This window comes from Poecilia mexicana, unplaced genomic scaffold, assembly GCF_051168715.1.
Source record: "Poecilia mexicana isolate PSO_F unplaced genomic scaffold, ASM5116871v1 scaffold_4, whole genome shotgun sequence".
Taxonomy (NCBI): Eukaryota; Metazoa; Chordata; class Actinopteri; order Cyprinodontiformes; family Poeciliidae; genus Poecilia; species Poecilia mexicana.
The window spans coordinates 30,330,146-30,349,242 of NW_028263373.1; the positions used below are offsets into that span (position 1 = coordinate 30,330,146).

General features: G+C 40.4%; 2 protein-coding genes across 4 annotated transcripts in view; one reads left to right on the forward strand and one right to left on the reverse strand.

Moving 5' to 3' along the window:
- LOC106929964 (F-BAR domain only protein 1-like) overlaps positions 1–16,458 on the forward strand; it is a 17,205-nt gene extending 747 nt beyond the window's left edge. The window contains exons 2-18 of the mRNA XM_088005294.1: positions 676–746; positions 2,524–2,584; positions 3,310–3,500; positions 3,645–3,669; positions 4,620–4,676; positions 6,824–6,875; positions 7,777–7,901; positions 8,263–9,264; positions 10,333–10,439; positions 10,524–10,683; positions 11,372–11,486; positions 11,579–11,734; positions 12,297–12,429; positions 13,083–13,279; positions 13,785–13,849; positions 15,476–15,643; positions 15,981–16,458. Coding sequence (XP_087861420.1) covers positions 676–746; positions 2,524–2,584; positions 3,310–3,500; positions 3,645–3,669; positions 4,620–4,676; positions 6,824–6,875; positions 7,777–7,901; positions 8,263–9,264; positions 10,333–10,439; positions 10,524–10,683; positions 11,372–11,486; positions 11,579–11,734; positions 12,297–12,429; positions 13,083–13,279; positions 13,785–13,849; positions 15,476–15,643; positions 15,981–16,009 — 2,714 coding nt within the window. The 3' untranslated portion in view covers positions 16,010–16,458. The remainder of the gene's footprint in view (positions 1–675; positions 747–2,523; positions 2,585–3,309; positions 3,501–3,644; positions 3,670–4,619; positions 4,677–6,823; positions 6,876–7,776; positions 7,902–8,262; positions 9,265–10,332; positions 10,440–10,523; positions 10,684–11,371; positions 11,487–11,578; positions 11,735–12,296; positions 12,430–13,082; positions 13,280–13,784; positions 13,850–15,475; positions 15,644–15,980) is intronic.
- Positions 16,459–19,097, reverse strand: part of rfx2 (regulatory factor X, 2 (influences HLA class II expression)) — a 34,944-nt gene continuing 32,305 nt past the window's right edge. For all 3 annotated transcript variants that reach the window (XM_015007237.2, XM_015007233.2, XM_015007238.2), the window contains one exon: positions 16,459–19,055. In XM_015007237.2, coding sequence (XP_014862723.1) covers positions 18,946–19,055 — 110 coding nt within the window. In that variant the 3' untranslated portion in view covers positions 16,459–18,945. The remainder of the gene's footprint in view (positions 19,056–19,097) is intronic.

Here is a 19,097-nt window from a genome sequence, read left to right on the forward strand (position 1 = left end):
GTTATTCCACCAAATATTGATTTCTGAGCTCTCCCTGAGTTAAAACATTAGTATTGTTGTTTCTAAATTAATATGAATCGTTCTCTTTGCATTATTTGAGGTCTGATAGCACTGCATCATTTCCGTTATTTTGACCATTTCTAATTTTGTGCAGATAAATACTAACTTTTGCTTGGAATTTCGCAGACATGTTGTCAGTAGTTCGTAGAATAAAAGAACAATGTTGATTTTACTCAAACATAAAACTATAGAGTAAAATCAGAGAAACTGATCTTTTTAAGTGGCCTCTTAATGTTTTTCCAGAGCTGTACATCTCATATAATTGTTAACATCCATCGACACTTTGATTTTTAGTGATTTATTGCATGGACTTATTTATGTGTGATTAAATTGCATTTCTTATCTAAAGGAAACATTGTAATGACGAAATTGTGTTTTGAGATCAAATATTACATGTGTAATGGAAATGCAGCTGTTTTTTCTGTCAAAAAGTAAGACACATAAATCTTGTTTTCATCCTTCCTTTCTCAGTAAATCAGAAATGAAACCCCTGGGTCATATCCCCAGGTGTCACCATATGTCAGCGAGTTTTAGGTTTATCAGAAACTCGGCGGCGTTGCACTTCCTTCCTACTCACTCCCCTCATCTGCTCTTTACTTCTGGCTTCAGACTAAGCTAAAAGTAACACCTTTTGTTTTTGTTTTTCTTTCTATATTTGCAGAGATTCAGCTGTCCCAGAGGCACTGGTGAGTATTTGACATATTTCACAGCTAAAAGCTAGAAAACAGACTCTGTTGCTGACCCTATCCTAGATACCAGATACTCTGGTGTTTTGAGGGCGTGTAATCTTACAACAGTGTTTTTGTCCAGAGTTTGGAAAGGAGGGATCGCGTGCGTGCGTGCGTGTGTGTGTGTGTGTGTGTGTGTGCGTGCGTGCGTGTGCGTGTGTGTGTGTGCTTAAATAACAAGATGGACGATGTGGGGTTTCCCAAGTTTATTCCTGCACTTCTGAGAACTTTCTAATATTGTCTTGCCGGGACAGTGGAAGTGAGTGTGCACATGTGAGGAAACGTGTGTACGTGTTTCCCTCCATGCAGGACCGTGTTAAGAGCAGTTAGTGTGTGAAAGGGCTTTGGACGTTGCCAAAAATCCACCTAACAGTCGGATGATGAAGGAGAGAGTAAACAAAACGTCTTTAAACTGCTCTGTACCTTTCTTCACTGCTAGATTTTGTCATAAGGAGTTAAAGTTTTACATTCACTTTCATGATCAGTTCAACATTTGGATATATATTTTTTTCCTTCTATACATTCTTGAAAGAGTGGAGAGGCAAACAGGTTCTATTTATGGAGTCAAAACTACAGCACACAATTTTCTAAATAGTAATCAGCCTGTTTGAATCTTAGAAAGTCTCTTTCGTTCACTTTCTGATGCTTATTAATGATTTTATCTAATGCAAAGCAAATGCAAAGATGCAATGTAAATTTAGATGCCAAATACCTTTGATAGCAATCAGTATGTGTAATAAACGATGAGAGATCTTCCAAAAACCAACTTCAGATCTTCCACTAACATTTACCATGCAGGAAAAGTCGTGACTGGCAGTTTCAGTTGTTTAATTTCCAATTTCTGTGAACATAAGAGAGTTTTGATCAAAGTATGCAAGCATAGGAAAGCAGGCTACAAGATATTCATCACATTATTTCAGTGCTAACTGCAATTTTGCAGATGCAATGATGTGAAATTATTTCTTTGGATATTTTTTATACTTTAATGGGACGAGAGATGAAAATGTAAATGTTTATTGATATGTATTGTCACATTTTTTTAAAATAAACTTGAATTGGCAATTTTCAAAAAAATAAACAAAATATTAATAAACAAATAACCAAGTAGACCTTAATAAATAAAATGTGCAGTTTTCAAATAATGATTTTTTTATACATTTGTTAAACGTTGCTCTCACTGTCGTCCTAAAGCCTTAGAAATAACTTTGTGACCATCTCCAATGAGATAAATGTCACTTTGTTTCTCATCTGTTCCTGAAGAGTGAAGTGGTGCAGTGTTGGATTATAATCTCCATTCCTTTGGATTAGACCATTCTCATCATCTCTGAATCAGATTCTGACAATTTAACACTCAGATTAATCAGCAGTAAGTCAGTTTCTACAGATTGACTCTATATTTTCATATGAGTCAGATTTGAACTTTTCTTTATGTGTTTAATATTTATGTACAGCTTCTAAATAAATGAGTTAAATTACTCTTTCAGCTTCAGGACGCAGCATTGTTTGAGCTCTTACTCAGATCCTGTAAAAGTCACTCACCCACACTTGAGTTAAACTGTGTTTGCAATCGATGGGGTGTATTTACTCAGTCGTTTCTCAAATGAACGGCTCTCTGTAAGCGCTGGACTACGCCATGTGACAACATGTCTGTGCATCAAATGTGCATCGTTTGTCTCTGAGCTGCTGCTGCTGTCTGTCTCTCCAACTGTCTCTGTGATTATTCTTGTTTCTGCAGAATTCTCCACTGGAAGTAGACGACGAGGGATTCGTCATCCGAGCTGACAGCACTCAGAATGATATCCTTTTTTTCCCCCAACGTGAATCTGATATTTGCAGATGGAGCAAAAGATTAGGGTGATTGCAAAGAGGCCTTTCTACCTCAAATCCTCTGAGTTCATTGCCAAAGATGAATCGTCAAAATATCATGCATCAGCCATTATTTGAAGGGTTTAAATATGCATTTTTCCAATGATAATTTAGAAAATAAAGCTATTTTTGATACTCTTTCATTGGTTTACTATCTTTAAAAAATATATCATCTCATTTCTTATCAAAATTAAACTTTTTAGTCAAATTAAAATAATTTTAAATGTACATCAGCCTGTGAATTATATCAATAACGTTGAGCTTAAATGTATATTTTGTTTTGTTCTTTAAAATGTAATCTTTTTCCTTAATGTCATAAACTTCCTAACTACTTTTGAAAAAAGAATTGAATAGATCTGTTTTCTCGCTGTCACTACGTTATACGAAATATTTCCACTTCTATAAAAATAACAACTTCCAAATGGGCTAAATACATTTTAATGAGTGTAAAATTTTAAAAATCGAAACATCCAGACTTTATTTACTTTATATGTGACACAGATAGTCTGGAACAATTAAACCTTGTTATTGTTAAAACTGTTCCCAGTTTAAAGGAAATTTTAAGCTAATTTTCGGCTTTCTGTCAAAACCCAGTCTCCATTGTTTCGCAGCAGCGTTTGCCATCTGAGCTGGTTTTTCTTGACGCTTCCTTTACGCTGCTCTGAGAAGGAGGACAACTTCTACTCCAGCGATTCAGACTTTGACGACGAGGAGCCGAAGAAATTCCACATCCAGATCCGACCCGTAGCCAGCAGCAGCCGCAGCAACTCTGTTGCCACGGAGAAGGAGCTGAAGGCCACCGTGGGAACGTTGACGCTGCCGCCCAACAGAGGAACGAGGCAGCAGGTTATTCCTGAGATCTGCTGCATTTATACATTTTAGAAGACAACAAATTCTCAATCTTAGATCTGGCACAGATGGAGAAATTCCATTAATTATTTGACTTTTGAAGACTTTTTTTGTAAAGTTTGTGCTGTTTTTTATTTCCAGATGCTTGCAAAGCGGCATCTCTCCAGTAAGTTTAATTCATTCACTTTGTTTCTGAATGTTTTTAATGTTTAAATACTTAATCTTCCTGCAGCCTGCAGTGCTTTGAACAAATAACGAGGAGGAAAAAGCTTTCCAAACCAGCCTCATTAACCTCCTTTTATGTAATTATGGAGGAATTTTGACCAATTCAGCCTTTTGGAGCAAACTACACGTTTAAGGTCAAGCCACAGTATCTCTAAATTCTGACTTTGACTAGGCCAGTCTAAAACATTGATTTTAGAAGGGTTTCTATCCAATCCATCCACTTCAGTTCATTGCATTTGCTGCAGAAAATAATAGTTGGATGTTTTCCTTCAAACTTTTCTGGTAGAAATCAGAATTTATGATTTAATTATTTACAGCAAGTCGTCCAAGTATAGAAATGGCAAAGCAGCCCCCAGACCATAACTCTTAACACCACCGTGTTTGACTGTAGATTTGTTGCTTTATAATAATTTTTACTGCAGTTGGCTGGACTCCTAAAACCATATGAATGGCCTTGTAACCCTTTCCAAACTCTTAGATCTCAGATGCTTTGTTTCTAAAATATTCTTAAACTCCTTTAGATTGGCGCTTACAAGTTTGGCCTACTTCGTGTTGTCAGACAGGTTCCATTTAAGCTATTTAAGACCGTATGAGTCTGTCATTATTCAGACCCGAGTGTGACTTTTGAAATAAAATCAAAAATATGTTTAATTAAAGTTAATTCATAAAATTACCAGGCAGGTTTGGATTGACCTTAATAAATAAGAGTGGAGCATTTAAAAACTCAGATTATCTTTGCATGGAATTAAAACTTGTTTCTTGATATGAAACATTTATGAGTGACAGAAAAACAAAACCAGGTTAAGTACTTTCACTGTGAGTGTATGTTAATTATAAACTGTTTAAGACTGAGCGCCGCTGATGGTTAAATGCTCTGCTGTGTGGTCACAGGAAACTCCAGCGCCGCTGGAGGCCGATCCGAAGACGGCGAAGCCGCCTCGCATCGAGGTGAGTCAGCGGTTTCCGACTCGAACCGAAACTGCAGATCAACTCAAAGTGAAATTATGTTTGTGATGCCGGCGACTTCATGTTAATCACCTTGTGCTGGGAATGAATAACGTGTATTAACACTGGCAAAGAAAATTATAAACAAGAAAAAAGATAAATTTCTTCATTTATTTCTATTCATTTACCAATGTTTTAAGCAGATTTTATTTCAAAGTAACCTTGATTTGATTTTGTTTACAGCTTTGTGGAAAAGTCATATTTAATCTAAAAACTCATTAATGATGTAAGTAACGTATTTTCCGCACTATAAGGCGCACCTAGAAACCTTCAATTTCCTCAAAAGCCGACAGTGCGCCTTATATATGGACCAATATTGAGCCACAACAGGTCTAGCACCTACGGTAAACAGCCTCCGACTCAATTTTCACCCGCAGAAGAAGAAGTGCGCGGTGCATGCTGGGATAGTTGTCAGAACTCTGGTTTGTTAATAAAGTTTGACTGACCTATCTACCTACCAACCGTCTAGAATCAGGTCGTCTGCAGGCACCACGTTCTCCACCAACATGCTGTGTGCGAACGGAGACCATCGTCCGGCGACGCCCCGGCCCAGTCGCGGAAGGCTCTCCTCGCCAACTGGAGTCGGACTGTTATGTTGACATTTTTTATGTCAACAAAGTGGCTTTAGACATTCACCCGGGGTGCTTCGACTAGGGTTACCAAGGGACCAGCCCCTATACATTTAAAGCCGGGGGGTGGGGGGAAAGAGAGACAGAGACTGCGGCGGCAGCGTGTCGGTTGGTCTGTGTTACCCAGAAAGCAGTTGGGCACAATATCCCAACACCAACACCTGAGTGAAACAATGACTGGCCTACTATGTAAAGTACTCGGGGACCAATTCTTTATTATTACACATCCATATTTGTAGAATACGGAACAAATCCCGTCCGGTATAGGTTCAGTACGGGACGGGTGGCAACTCTAACTGTAGTGTCTATTCTATGTCCCTTATAATGTTGTGCGCCTTATATATGAAAAAAAGTTTTAAAATAGGTCATTCATTGAAGGTGCGTCTTATAATCCGGTGCGCCTTATAGTGCGGAAAATACGGTAACCATCATTTTAATAGTCATTTATAACCAGCAGTATGTGGATTCCCAGTTTAAGGAGACCAATCAACCTAAATGCTTTTGGACTGTGTGAGGAAGCTGGAGTACCTGGAGAGAACCCACTCATGCACTGGAGAACACGCAGAAGTACAGCATGCTGGGATGTGAACCTCAGAGCGTCTTTCTACCAGGCAGCAGAGCGGTCCACTGGCCCACATCAGAAATATGCATATCAGAAACAAAGTGTTTAACATCATGGGGTCAAAGCTGCAGTAGGAAGATTTGAGAAAACCGTGGACAGAATCAAGATTTTAACAAGCTGCACTAGAACCCAACTTCTCCACAGCGCTTCCCCGACAGCGGAGCCCCCCCAGAATTCAAGAAATGGCTAGATTTCCTGTTTTTTCTCAAAATTCAGATTTTTTTTCTTTCAGAATTCAGATTTTTTTCTCAGAATTTTAACTTTACTCTCATAATTTTGACTCTTTCAGAATTATGACTTTAATCTCAGAATATGGACTTTTTTTCAGAATCCTTTTTTATTTTTTCCCTAGCCTTCTTCCGTAGAAACCAGTTCTTCTTTTCTCCATGTCATTTTTCAGCAGAGACCTAACAGAGAAGCCTTCTCGGCTCCCCACAGACAGTAAATCTCTTCATTAGCTGACCTTACACGAGCCGCTCCACTCCAATTAGTCTCTGGTGACTCCACTCGTGCTCGCAGGCCTGATTGATCACCATTCGGGTCGTTATCTGTCAGCAGGTTAGGCGGCAGTGGGAGGATGCGTCCTGCTGGCAGGGAGGGAGCTTCTCTCTCTCATAAATCCAGCAGCAGCAGATTAATATTCCTCCTCGACGCGAGGAGTTGTTGCAGCTCAGTGACTCCGGACTAAATGCTCATATTTATCGTAGAGGAACCGACTGATGGGTTCTTCCCTTGTGCCGCCTCCTCTCAGCGCTTCGAGGAAGATTGCTGATTAATACTGATTAGGGAACATCCTCTGCTGTGAGTCAGATTAGCTCATGTGTGTCCTGTCTCTGCAGACAAGGAGCAGGAAGGCCTACGCAGGTCCACCTCCAGCACTGATCACGACAGGTGAGAGGGGTCTGCCTTTCGCCTCATTGCTTCGTCTCCTCTTTGTGTGCATCTGCTTGCAGGGCAGAGAGACACATTTAGAGGTTGAGCTGCGTCATTGGTGGCCTTTTCAGCAGTCTGAAGCTCTGCAGGTTTTCACCTTGGCCTCTCTGTATCACTCATTTGTTTTTATCCATCATGGCTTCCATGCTCAGTAGGTTGTTTTTCAAATCCTTATTTCCTGTTTCCTTTGGAGGTCAGACAAGAAAAAAACCTTTTATTTAAAGAAAAATGCAGGAGTGAGAGCATGTACGGATTTGGGCTTAAGAGCAAAAATATGAATAACATTTTATTATCTTATTATATATAATTAGGGCTGATGTAAACGATTACTTTAGTAATAGAGTAATCTATCGATTATTCTGACGATTAATCAAATTTCTGCGTTCTGTAGTAACTACTGAAGCTAATAAAAGAAATATATGAAAGAGAAAATGCTAAAAAAAAACAACAGGTCAGTTCTTTTTTTATTATTCAAGAACAGTTCTTATTTCTTAAAATGCGACACTTTAACACTTTATTTGAAGGAGTTTATGACGTAAATAAATGTGATGCAGCACAAATCATGAATAAGAAGGAGTCTTCATGAATGTTTGACTGGTGACATGAAGTGTCATTTGGTAAATAATGATGCTTTTAATGCAATTTAATGCAACTTTGCATTAAAAATTGCATTTACATTTCATGGCAACAGTCATAAACAGTCATGAGGACTCCTTCGTGTTATGTCAGATTTAATTCAGCGTCAGTGTTAGACACACCCCTTCAAAAACAGATGATAAATGAAACATTTCACACTATTAAAAATTAAAAACAAGCTGAAATTGAGGCATGAGGTATGACTTTGTGTCTGCTCCGTCAGGTTGGGTTCGACGGCGTCGGGATCGGACAGCCTGTTTGGTCCTCCACTGGAGTTGGCCTTCAAGTCCAAAAGCTTCGACAGCCGGGATCAGTTCAGAGAGCAGAACGCGTTTGGTGCCTCTGAATGTAAGAAGCTGATTTCATCTTTGTTCACTTTGGCATAAATGAAGAACAAAGCGAATTAATATTTTTACTTTATAAGAGTCACACAGTAATAATAGTTTAAGGTTATGAGGCTTTTATAACATTGTAGTGTTACAAAATATGTAAAGAAATATTGACTTAGATGTTTTTCTCACTTTTTTTGCATAATGTCGGAACGTTGAACCAACCATGCAGAACCATAAAGTCTAAATATTGTAGATTTAAAGTTTTGATGTGACACATTAAAATACTTTAAACTGTGAAACTCTGGAGCCTAAAAGGTTTTGATGGTTGACCTGCTCTGGTCCTCATTTGGTCTAAAATGTTTTATTTTGGGTTTCAGATGCAGCCTTCTCATCTGATTCCTCATCACCAGAGAATGTTGAAGACTCTGGTTTGGACTCGCCGTCCCATCAGCCTCTTGGTCCGTCTCCTGAGTTGGCGGGCTGGGCCGCCTGGCCGCCGGTGTCGCAGACTAAAGAACAGACTCAAACGCTGAGCCGACCCGCCGACCCTTTCCTCTCCGCTTTCCACGAGTCTTCATCTGGCCGCAGCTCCAACTCGCAGGACGCCGCCGCTAACGTCTGGTCTGTCGCCTCAACGCGCCCATCGCGGGCGCCTCCAGACACGGACCCCGGTTCTGTTCAGTTCCCAGCTTTCTCCCAGTCGGAGTCGTCGGTGTGGAACTGCAAACACATTCCCACAGACGACCCGTTCTTCGCCAGCTTCGAAAGGACGCAGGAGCCGTTGAACCTGTCTGACGCCTGGACCCGCCTGCCGCCGCCACGCCATTCCCAGGAAACCAGAGGGAAGGACCCGTTTTCCGTCTCCCTCGCCGAAACAAAAACTCTCCTGCCCCCTTCTTCCTCCTCCTCCTCCTCATCCTCCTCCCATCGTAAAGATCGAGAGAGGAAGCGGGACCGGAGCCTCCCGCCGCCGGTTACGTCCGACGACCCGTTTGCCATCACGATGATCGGGAGTCCGACTCACCAGTCGTCGCTGGCTGCAGCAGCTGGAATGATCCCGTCACACAGCAGCAGCAGACCGGGAATCGACGCGGCTTCAGCTCCGCAAAAGAAGGAGCTGACCCACTGGAAGTCTGTCCACAACCCGTTCAGCGACAGCAGCTGCTCCAAGTCGCAGGACGGAGGCGTAAAGATGGAGGCAGGAGGAGGAGGGGAGCGGAGGAAGCACCGGACTTCAGAGAGCGAGCCACGGCGGAATGCCCCTCCTCTGACCCGGCATTCAGGACCTCAGGAGGATCTGTGCTTCTCCACGGACAAAGACGAGGACTGCCTGGATCTCAACACGCAGATGACGACCTGCAGCATCGGCTCACACAAAGGTACCGAGGTTTACTCCTCTTTAATTCAGCCTGTTGAGAAAGTAAAATAGAATATTTATTTATGTAAACAAGACCTATTATGCTTCCTTGACCAGGTTAGTAAAGGTCTTTAAGTTACACAGAACATGGTCACTACATTTTTGTTTTGCACAAAATCATCCTTGCATAATCAGATTTTAAGCTCCTTTCAGAATGAGCTGTTTCAGGGCGTCTTGTCACTTTAAATCCAAATAATCTGCTGCTGGCCACGCCCCTCAACTCAATATTTACACTCACACATGAGAATGGCTGCAGACCAAAATGGCTAATGAAAAGCATTAGTGGAGCTTTCTGCACAACCAACAAGAATGCAGCTAGTGGCTTCTGGAAAGTAATTAAACAACAAAATACTTGTCTTTTCCAGCAGCCATTGTGAAGTGCATAAAACCAGCTGACAAAACACATTGGGGCTCCATTTGGGTTGCTAGGTAACAGGCGGAACTCTGCTGGGGTTGCCAGGTGACGGGTGGAACTCTGCTGGGGTTGCTAGGTAACGGGCGGAACTCTGCTACTGGGGTTGCTAGGTGACCAGCGGAACTCTGCCGGGGTTGCTAGGTGACGGGCGGAACTCTGCTGGGGTTGCTAGGTGACGGGCGGAACTCTGCTACTGGGGTTGCTAGGTGACCAGCTGTGCCTGCTGATTTGGGATGTTACTTTTGGAAGGTTTTTGAAATGGCTAATTTTCCAGACACTTACTGCCAAAAAAAAAACTGCTGTGTGTTATTTTGTGTTTTGTTTTCTAACTTGTTTTTAAAGAGATTGAGCTGTTTTTAGAAGGAGTACAGACCCAAATGGAAGTATTAAACGTGAAAATGTGAATCTCTGTCCTTACTTTCATCAAGTATATCTGATGTTGAGGGAGCTGTTCGTGCTTTACCTCACTTGAGAAAAATGCCTCATTAAACATGTTGGACCTCAACAGAATGTTACATTTCTTCATTTTATTTAAGCTGATCAACCTTTGTTATATTTGCTGACATTTTCTTTGGTATGCCTTTGCTTTCAGTTCTTTATTTTTCTCCCCCAAAGGGTCTAAACATAGCTACAGGTCTGACACGACTGAAGTGGTTTCCGCTGCTCCTCAAAGAGCGACCCGGTCCAAAAGGTCGTCAGCCCGACTCAGTGGCAGCGAGCGAGTGAGTCCCTGTCATCAGCTCTACCTGACTTATGAACGAGGGCCTTAAAGATGGCGGCCATCATGTTGTCCCTCTGTATTTCAGTCCCGGTCTCTGTGTTCGTCTCCTCTGCCGGAGCTCAGCCAGTCTCTGACGTCCTCCTCGTCCTCCAGTCCGAGCGACTGGGGGGCCCAGAACAGAGGGCCCAGTCCGGCCAAGGTGGGACATTCCTCCCCGCTCCCTTACCAGGACCAGCAGAGACAGAGTGAGTTCCTGGTCACTATAAACCTTAGTTTATGATTTATGTAAATGAAAAGGACAAACCCTGTGTTTTACTTTGCTATAACAAACTTCAACTGACTTTAAAACACAAACATGCAGCTGTATGGAGGTAAATTTGTCTCAGTATTAAAGAGGCAAGTGGAAATGATCGATGTGACCTTGTTGGATTCTGTTGGATCCAGCTGCTGGGCGGAGCCACAGGTCTGAGAGAGATGGTTCCTCAGATACGTTTGGGTAACAATAGGAAAATTCAATACTAAGCAAATTTACAGAAAATTCAAAATTTGCACAGAAACATAACAATAGAGCCCTAAGTAGTCTATTTAGACAGTTAATCTCGGAAAACAATGTTGATTTTTGGAGGCTAGTTTCATTTTAAGTCTCCAAAAATGATGGAAAGGTTTTTTAGTTGCTGTAATGTTAAGACATTTGAAGCAATGTAGTGAAATAACCTTTAACATACAGTTCAGATTATTGCTCTCACAACTAGAGCCAGACCAGATCTTTGATTAGGAATCTGTTGGATCTACGGATCAGCTCCAGAGGTCAGCTAATGTCTCCAGGATTGGATGTGTTAAAAGGTTTAATTTAATTAGTATGAATTCATTCAGCTAATCTTTAACTGGAAAAAGTCTTTTGAATCCTAAACCTCGTCTACGTCCTCTCCACAGTGCACCTGTCCAGAGGACCAAGCCCCATTTCCCTCAGCACGCAGGACGCCTGGCCGGTCGCAGCCGCCATAACAGAATACATCAACGCCTACTTCAAAGGGGGACAGCACAACCGGTCAGCCTGGTGACATCACGATGACGTCACGGTCAGATTGTATTAGTTGGTTAAAGCAGGATGAGCTCAGCCTGTTTCTGGTTCTTCTTCAGATGTCTGGTGAAGATCACAGGTGATTTAATGATGTCCTTCCCGGCCGGGATCACGCGGATCTTCACAGCCAACCCGAACGTTCCCGTGCTCAGCTTCCGGCTCGTCAACATCTCCAGGATCGACAACTTCCTGCCCAATCAGAAGCTGCTCTACAGGTCAGCCGCCCTCTCTCCCCGAACCTCCATGGATCTGTGTATTTATTTCACTGTGTCCTCGCTGCACAGGTTGGTAGAAAACCCACAAATTATTTGGTAGAAAGTCTACTCAAGTACTGAGTAACTTATCAAAACATCAGTTATTTATTATTTAAAAATTACATCAAGTGGACCGAAATGTAAAGTTCTGTGGAAATGTTGGTTCCAAAATTAAAATCATTCATATTGGATCCAGAATTTTTTTTTAAATAATTGAAAATTAGATATGTGTCCAAAAAAATTTTAAAGTTTAAGCAGAAAGTAGACATAACAAAATAAAAGCAGCAGAAATGGAAAAACAAGAAAAAAAGACCATACCTACTATAAACTAATTCATTTGTATAAATACAAAAATATGTGTGCAAAAAACATATACGTGCTGGTATAAATATATATACACACACACATACTCAAGAGTAGCGGTATTTCATGATAAAATTACTCAAGTAAAAAGTACAACATAGTAAAAACATTTAGTTACTCAAGTAAATGTAACTAGATACTGCCCAACTCTGCTTTGCAGCGATCCATCGCAGAGCGACCCGGACAGCAGGGACTTCTGGTTCAACATGCAGGCTCTGCAGCTCTACCTGCAGAAAGAGGCCGAGCTGAACCCCCAGGCCTCCTACTACAACGTCGGCGTGCTCAAGTATCAGGTCCGAATTCACTGATTTACTCATTTAGTTTTCTGCATGGACCTCAAAGGTGACCTATTATGTTTCCTTAACCAGTTTAGGAGAGATCTATGGGTTATACTAAACATGTTCATTACATATTTTGCACAAAATCATTCTTAGATATTTTGAGCTCCTTTCAGCTGTTTTGGGGCGGCTTGTCACTTTAAATCTAAATAAGCCTCTGCTGGCCACGCCCCAAACACTCACATATGAAAATGGCTGCAAACAGATGCACAATTACACAACAGGACATCTTTGAAAAGCATCAGTGCAGCCTCCTGCACAACCAACATGAATGCAGCAAGTGGTTTCTGGATGGTAAGTGAACAACAAAACACTTGTCTTTTCTAGCAGTAGTAAAACCAGCTGACCAAATGTTCTGGAGCGTAGCTTGGGTTGCTAGGTGACGGTGCAGTGTCTGTTGAATGAAATTTAGCCAAAACATTACCTTGTTCTCAAAAATGTCTGGTTATTATTTAAGCACTTTGGTTTTCTTAAGAAGCAGTTGAGATCCAAAAGGAAGGGAAAATGTGACTTTTGCATAAATGAGACATAGAAAGAAGTTAAATGAGAAAACCTCCAAAAACGAATTTTGAAACGCGTCCCATTGTGAACCTCTCTGGTTCCCTCAGGTTTCCTCTCAGGATCCGGGCCGAGCGCCTCTGTTGTTGTCGGCGGAGTGTCAGCGCAGCGGCACGGTGACCCGGGTTTCCCTGGACTACCACTGCTGCCCCGCCACGGCGCCCTCCACCCAGCTCACCGCTGTCCAGGTGCTGCTGCCGCTGGACCACACCGCCACAGACCTGCAGTGCCAGCCGCCCGCCTCCTGGTGAGCAGCAACAATTAGGGACAAAAACAACAAACTACACGACTTTTATCTGTTGTTCCCATTAATGAACTGATCCAACTGTCCTGGGTCTCCTGCAAAAACTCAAAATCTTACCAAGTTTTTTTGATTTAGATAAAACAAGACTGACGTACATGTAACTTTTCAGAAAGATTTAGGAACTTGTTTTGAGTCAGTTGTTTAATATTGGTTTATTCAGCTGATTTATTTCACTGAAGACATTTTCCCATGTTGTAAATGAAACTTTTTCATCAATGTTAAGGAATTATTAACTTAAAACAAGATCCTATTTCAACAAAACTAATTTAAAGATAACTCTTTAGTAGGATACAGGAGCTTGTTTTACGTCCTTAATTTCTTAATATTGATGAAAGATGTGCCAGTTCTACTGGAAAATTATATTTTTGTAACATGGGAAAATGTCTTGTTATAAGTGAAATAAGTCTTATCAGTGAAACTGCTCAACGACGCTCCTGATTGTTTGCAGGAACGCTGAGGAACGCCGGCTGCTCTGGAAACTTCCAAACCTCTCTCCAACCAATCACAGCAAAGGTCAGAACTCTGCCGGCCAATCAGGATCAGCGACTCAGAAAGCATGAAGCTTTTTAAATTTAACATGTGTAACATTAAGAGGAACAGAGACGAATCTTCCATCCATTTATCCTTCTTTCCTTTAAAACTTCCTCTGTAGATTTAAATCAGGATAAATGTTGAATATATTCAGTAGTTTTGTAATAACTTCCCTCATTTCTGCCTTTTTTATTTATTTATACCTCTTTCTGTTATTTTTTTATGATTTCTCAGAAAATAGATGAAGGAAATTTCAGGGGCATAAATAGTGGGGAGATAAAAGCGTTTTGTTTTACGAGCCAGAAGCGACAGTGAAAGGTTTTGCTCTCATTTAAAAGCGTTTTCCTCTTTGTTTACGACTGAAGTGGTTTCCATTAATGCCGTCTGACAGCAGCGAGCATCTTGTTTATGTTTCGCCGTCTGTCTTGTAAACAGAAGCAGGCGGGTTCTGTGTCTGCAGCTCATCTGAGTTTTTCTGTTCCTCCAGATGTCAACAAACCAAGTTTAGTTTTAGATCATTTTGTTTTTAGCTGTAATCGCTGTTTGTTGATTGTTCCTCTTTAGGCCCAAACATAGTAACTTCTGTTTCATGATGAAACTTTCAAAGATTACAAACTGTAAGGATATAGTTTAATTTGTATTAATTGTATTAGGGTCCATATTGTCTAATTTAGTTATTAATAATTAGCGTATACAAACACAAAAAAATACAGTTTACTAAAATAACATACTCAGGCTAGTAATTGAAACCAAAACCGTATATAATATATACATTTTGCATTTAAATATAATAAAATAAACCCTTTGCCTGTAAATATGTTCTACCCAGAGCTCCTCGTTAACTCCTGGAAAGGTTTGTTTCACCTGGATTAAATTACTGTAAAAAAAAAAAAAATCTCTTATTAGGCTCCTTTTTCTATCCAGCATTTTTTTTGTTCAATAAAAATAATCAACAAATTTAGGCAATAAATGCTTATTATGTTATTTTAAAAAGGGACTGAATTATTTATTTTCATTCTTTAATATATTTCTAATATTGTATAAAAATGACTTAAATGCACTTTGAGTAATTTTTTAAATGGCTTAAAATTAAAAAATAACTTTTCAAGTAAAGTAAAAATGTATTTGGTAAAAAAAATAGTCTGCTCAAGTTCTGAGTAATGGATCATATTATTAATCATTTAATATTTAAAATCATATAATCAGACAAACCAAAATATAAAATTAAGTGGAAAGTTTGGTATTTTAAGGACCAAAATGAAAATTTATATAACAAAATCAGGTAAAATAAAAGCTGCAGGTGTGTTTCTGGTGAATGTTTGGTTAAAATATGTTTGTTCTTCATTCAGTTTGTATCCAACTCCACTTAAACAGTTAAATGAAAAATTTGGAGAACCTGGATAAATCCTATTAATCAATAACTAAATTAATCGTTATTTGCAGCTAATGTGTAAAACTGAGTTCTCAAACATTAAATTCAAAGCTTAGCTCTTAAAAACAGATTAAATCTTCAGAAGGTGAACCCGCTGAGCTTCTCGTTTTGCTCCAGGATCCTTCGTTCTCCTGAATGCATGGTGGTGAGCAGAGTTTTGTGTTTGTGTGTCCCAGGCTCCGGGACGCTGTGTGCCAGCTGGCAGTGCCTGGAGGCCCCCCACGGCCCTCCACCCAGCCTGGCCGTCCAGTTTGTGGGCTCCGGGACGTCGCTGTCGGGCATGGACGTGGAGCTGGTGGGAACCCGGTACCGCATGTCGCTGGTCAAGAAGAGATTCGCCACAGGTGATTCTGAAATCACATCTGCTGTTACTTCTATATGCTCATTTAAAAATGTGTTACTCTGTCATGCTACATATCAATCTGGTTAAATTTAACTCTATCAAGTATTTGCTTTCAGGTTTTGTTGCTCTGTTTTTATTTTATTAATATTGATGCTGTCGCTTTAAATTTTGACTGAACTGTTTCATCTTCTAACTAAACTAAAATGTAATTTTGCGCAGAGTTGGGTCGGTACTGATGTGGTTTCACCGGTCTCTACTGATTTATTAAAATGCATTTGTCACATTTTATAATCTGTTGTGGTGCGTTTGATTTTAATCTGGATTATTTTGCTGTACAGGGAAGTACATGGCCGGCTGCTCCCTGTGACCCTTCAGATTCTGATCGGCTCCTCGCTGCTGCATCAAACTCAACGTTCAGTCGTGGAGGACACCGTGCACTTACTTCTGACACGTCCTGCTGTTTTAGGACCAACGTTTTTCTTCTTCTTCTACTGTTTCTCTCTGTTTGTGGTGTGTTTTCCTGGAGAGAAACTGTTTTTACTGAAGCTTCTTTGTTCAGACTGTGTTGTGTTTGGATCAAGAAACTGGAAAATAAGCTGCATCTCTTTATGTAAATTACAAAAAAATTATTAAAAAAAAAAGCTGCTGCCATGAAGTTAGGGTATTTAATTAATGTAAATACTGTATCTTTGTACCAACATTGTGATCTTCTATCCAACTGTAGAAAAAACTGTTTGTAAAGCAGAAACTTGTTTTAAGTAGAGGTTTTTGTGATGTTCAAAATTGATTAAATAATAAACAAATGTGCTTAAACCATTTGGGTTTACAACAATTTATTACACTTTGTGACCAAGTACAAAATACAGTGAAACTATGCAGTTTATTACAGACAATCATCTGTCCTTAGGCTAGTTAAAGTGGAGTCAAGAACAGGTTTAAAAATACACAATAAATTCAGTATACGTGTGAGAAGAAACTAGTTCAATAAAAAATAATCTAACAGCTTTACAAAACGTTACAAAGTACACATAGAAATAATTTTCCTCCAAAGCACTTTAAGGCAAATTACTGTGACAGGCACAAGTTACTAAAGCCTTAAATAACTTAAGACTCTTGTTGCTACAACAAAATCATCTGAGGGAAAATAATAATTTCAACACAAAAATTCCATCAATTCAGATTAGCTCATAAATAGGATTTTTTTTTTGTTTCCAGACACCTTAGTTTACTGCGGCGCTGCAGTAATAAACCGTTTCACACATTTAACATCAGGTTGGGAACAGATTCGTCTCATTCAGCTACACAGCAAAGCATTTCCTTCTGACGCAACAGCATCAGAGAGACGAAGCATTTTCTACATCGTATAAACATATTCATCACGTTTTCTGAAACGACGCGCTGCATTTCCTATTGGAACAGAACAGAAGACATCAACAGAGCTGCAGCCTGAGGTTAGAGGTTCTGCAGTCTCCAAGCCGACTCGGCTCCGCTCCACGTTTTGTCAACACGGATTGTTTGACATCCTGCCTCCTTTCTGTTGATTAATCTGGAATATTTCCAACTCCAGAGCGAGTTACATGCACAGTCCCTTGCAAAACTATTCACATCCATCATCATTTTTTTACTGTTGCAAATGGAAACATACATTTTTGGGTTTTTTTCACAAATAAAAGTCTGAAAAGTTCAGCATGGATTTGTATTCAGCCCCTAGATAAAGTCCAGTGACTTCAATCAAATTATGTTTTAGTGAATGTGGAAACTAATCGGCATAAATTCAGCTGTTTTCTGAAAACCTGAAACCTACCAGGAACATCTGAGCAAAGAATTAGTCATGTGATCCACATGTTTGACCTCAAGAAAGTTGAATTTCAACGCGCCATGTAGGAGAAAAAACAGCAACGATATTCTATTCAGATTTAAAAAAAAAAAAAAACGTTTACAGTTTATTCATGCATGGAAAATGCTGTTTCACCTGCTCTGAAACACGGCGATGGCACCATCATGCTGTGGGGACTGTTTACATGCAGCAGTTACTGGGACAACACAGGAATCGTTTAGATCAGGGGTGTCAAAACTTTTCGTGACGGGGGCCAGAACCCCACTGCTGAAAATACTTTGGGGTCATGCTGTATTTCCAACTTAAAAACACAAAACGATTTTGTGTTTTTAAGTTTTATCTATTTATATTTATTTGCTCAGCAATGAATTAAACAATCAATATGTTAATGAAATAAAGTGTCAATGTTTTTGAATTGATAAAAAGCAGACAGGTTCCTGACTTTTTGTTTATTTCTCTAACAAAAATGAGAACTTGTATTAGCCAAATTTAACAGATGAAATAAAGTGTTAAATTTGTCAATGAAATCCTTAACGAATAAAAACTTTACAAAAGTGACCACAGTTTAAATTGTTCCACAAACGGCCCCCGGGCCACCCGTTGGACACCCCTGGTTTGGCTCTAAATATTTTCATATTCAAATCATTCTGAGAATGTCTGGACTTTAATTTTCAGTCTTCGGACGAGTAAAACTGATAGATAAATCAGGGGGACTGATTACAAACACCAATGTTTTCAGATTCTTCCCATCTAATAAATGATGGACTCTGAGTTGGAGTGAAAACTTCTGCAAGGCAACAGGCTTTTTGTTGAACCATCTGGAGAACAGAACAGAAATGTTGAGGTAAAATCCAGCTTTTCCAAACTCTCGGCTGAGCTGGAAAACAAACGGGAAAGTCCTTTGGGTTCCTAGGCTGCATGTTCTTACTTCCTCTGACCCATTTCTTTTTTTTATTATTGTTCTTTTACCGTGTTTTTGCTACGAGGTGCAGCAGAGGCATCAGGGAGAGGGAGCGAAGGCGCTCTGAGTGTTTTGAGGTTTGAAGACGGTACATTCATACTGCGGTTGAGGCACAGCTGAGGGACAGGTCCACATCCGTAGCGGCGATTTCAAAGCTAATCTAAGGCACTCAAAGGACACTATGGCACAACGAACTCGGATTTAAAGAAAAAATAATAAAACCAAAAACAGATGGAGCACAAAAACGCCACCGTTTAGAAGTTAAACATCCAATATGAGAAGCTACTGCGCAGAAGAAATTCACAGTCCCAACAAAAACAGAAAACGACGAGATCCGTTACACCCCTGTGAAACGACAGCGAATAAAAACCGTGTGTGTGTGAGGGGGTTTGGGAGTCAGGGCCTCGAGGGGCTCGACCATCTTTATAAACACTTCTACTGCTTCTGCACTCTTCTCTATTTACATTGCACTCGTTCTGCTGCTTCCGGTCCGCTCAGACCGGACTCACATTTCCTGCAGAGGGTGGCCTATTTCAATCCTCTCCCTCTTCACCGCCGGCTCGGCCGGAGTGCCGTCGCCGTCCAGGTTGCTCATCTCGTCTGAGAACGACGCATCTGAGGGAGAGGAAGAGGATTCTCCGTTTTCGTTTGGCTGTT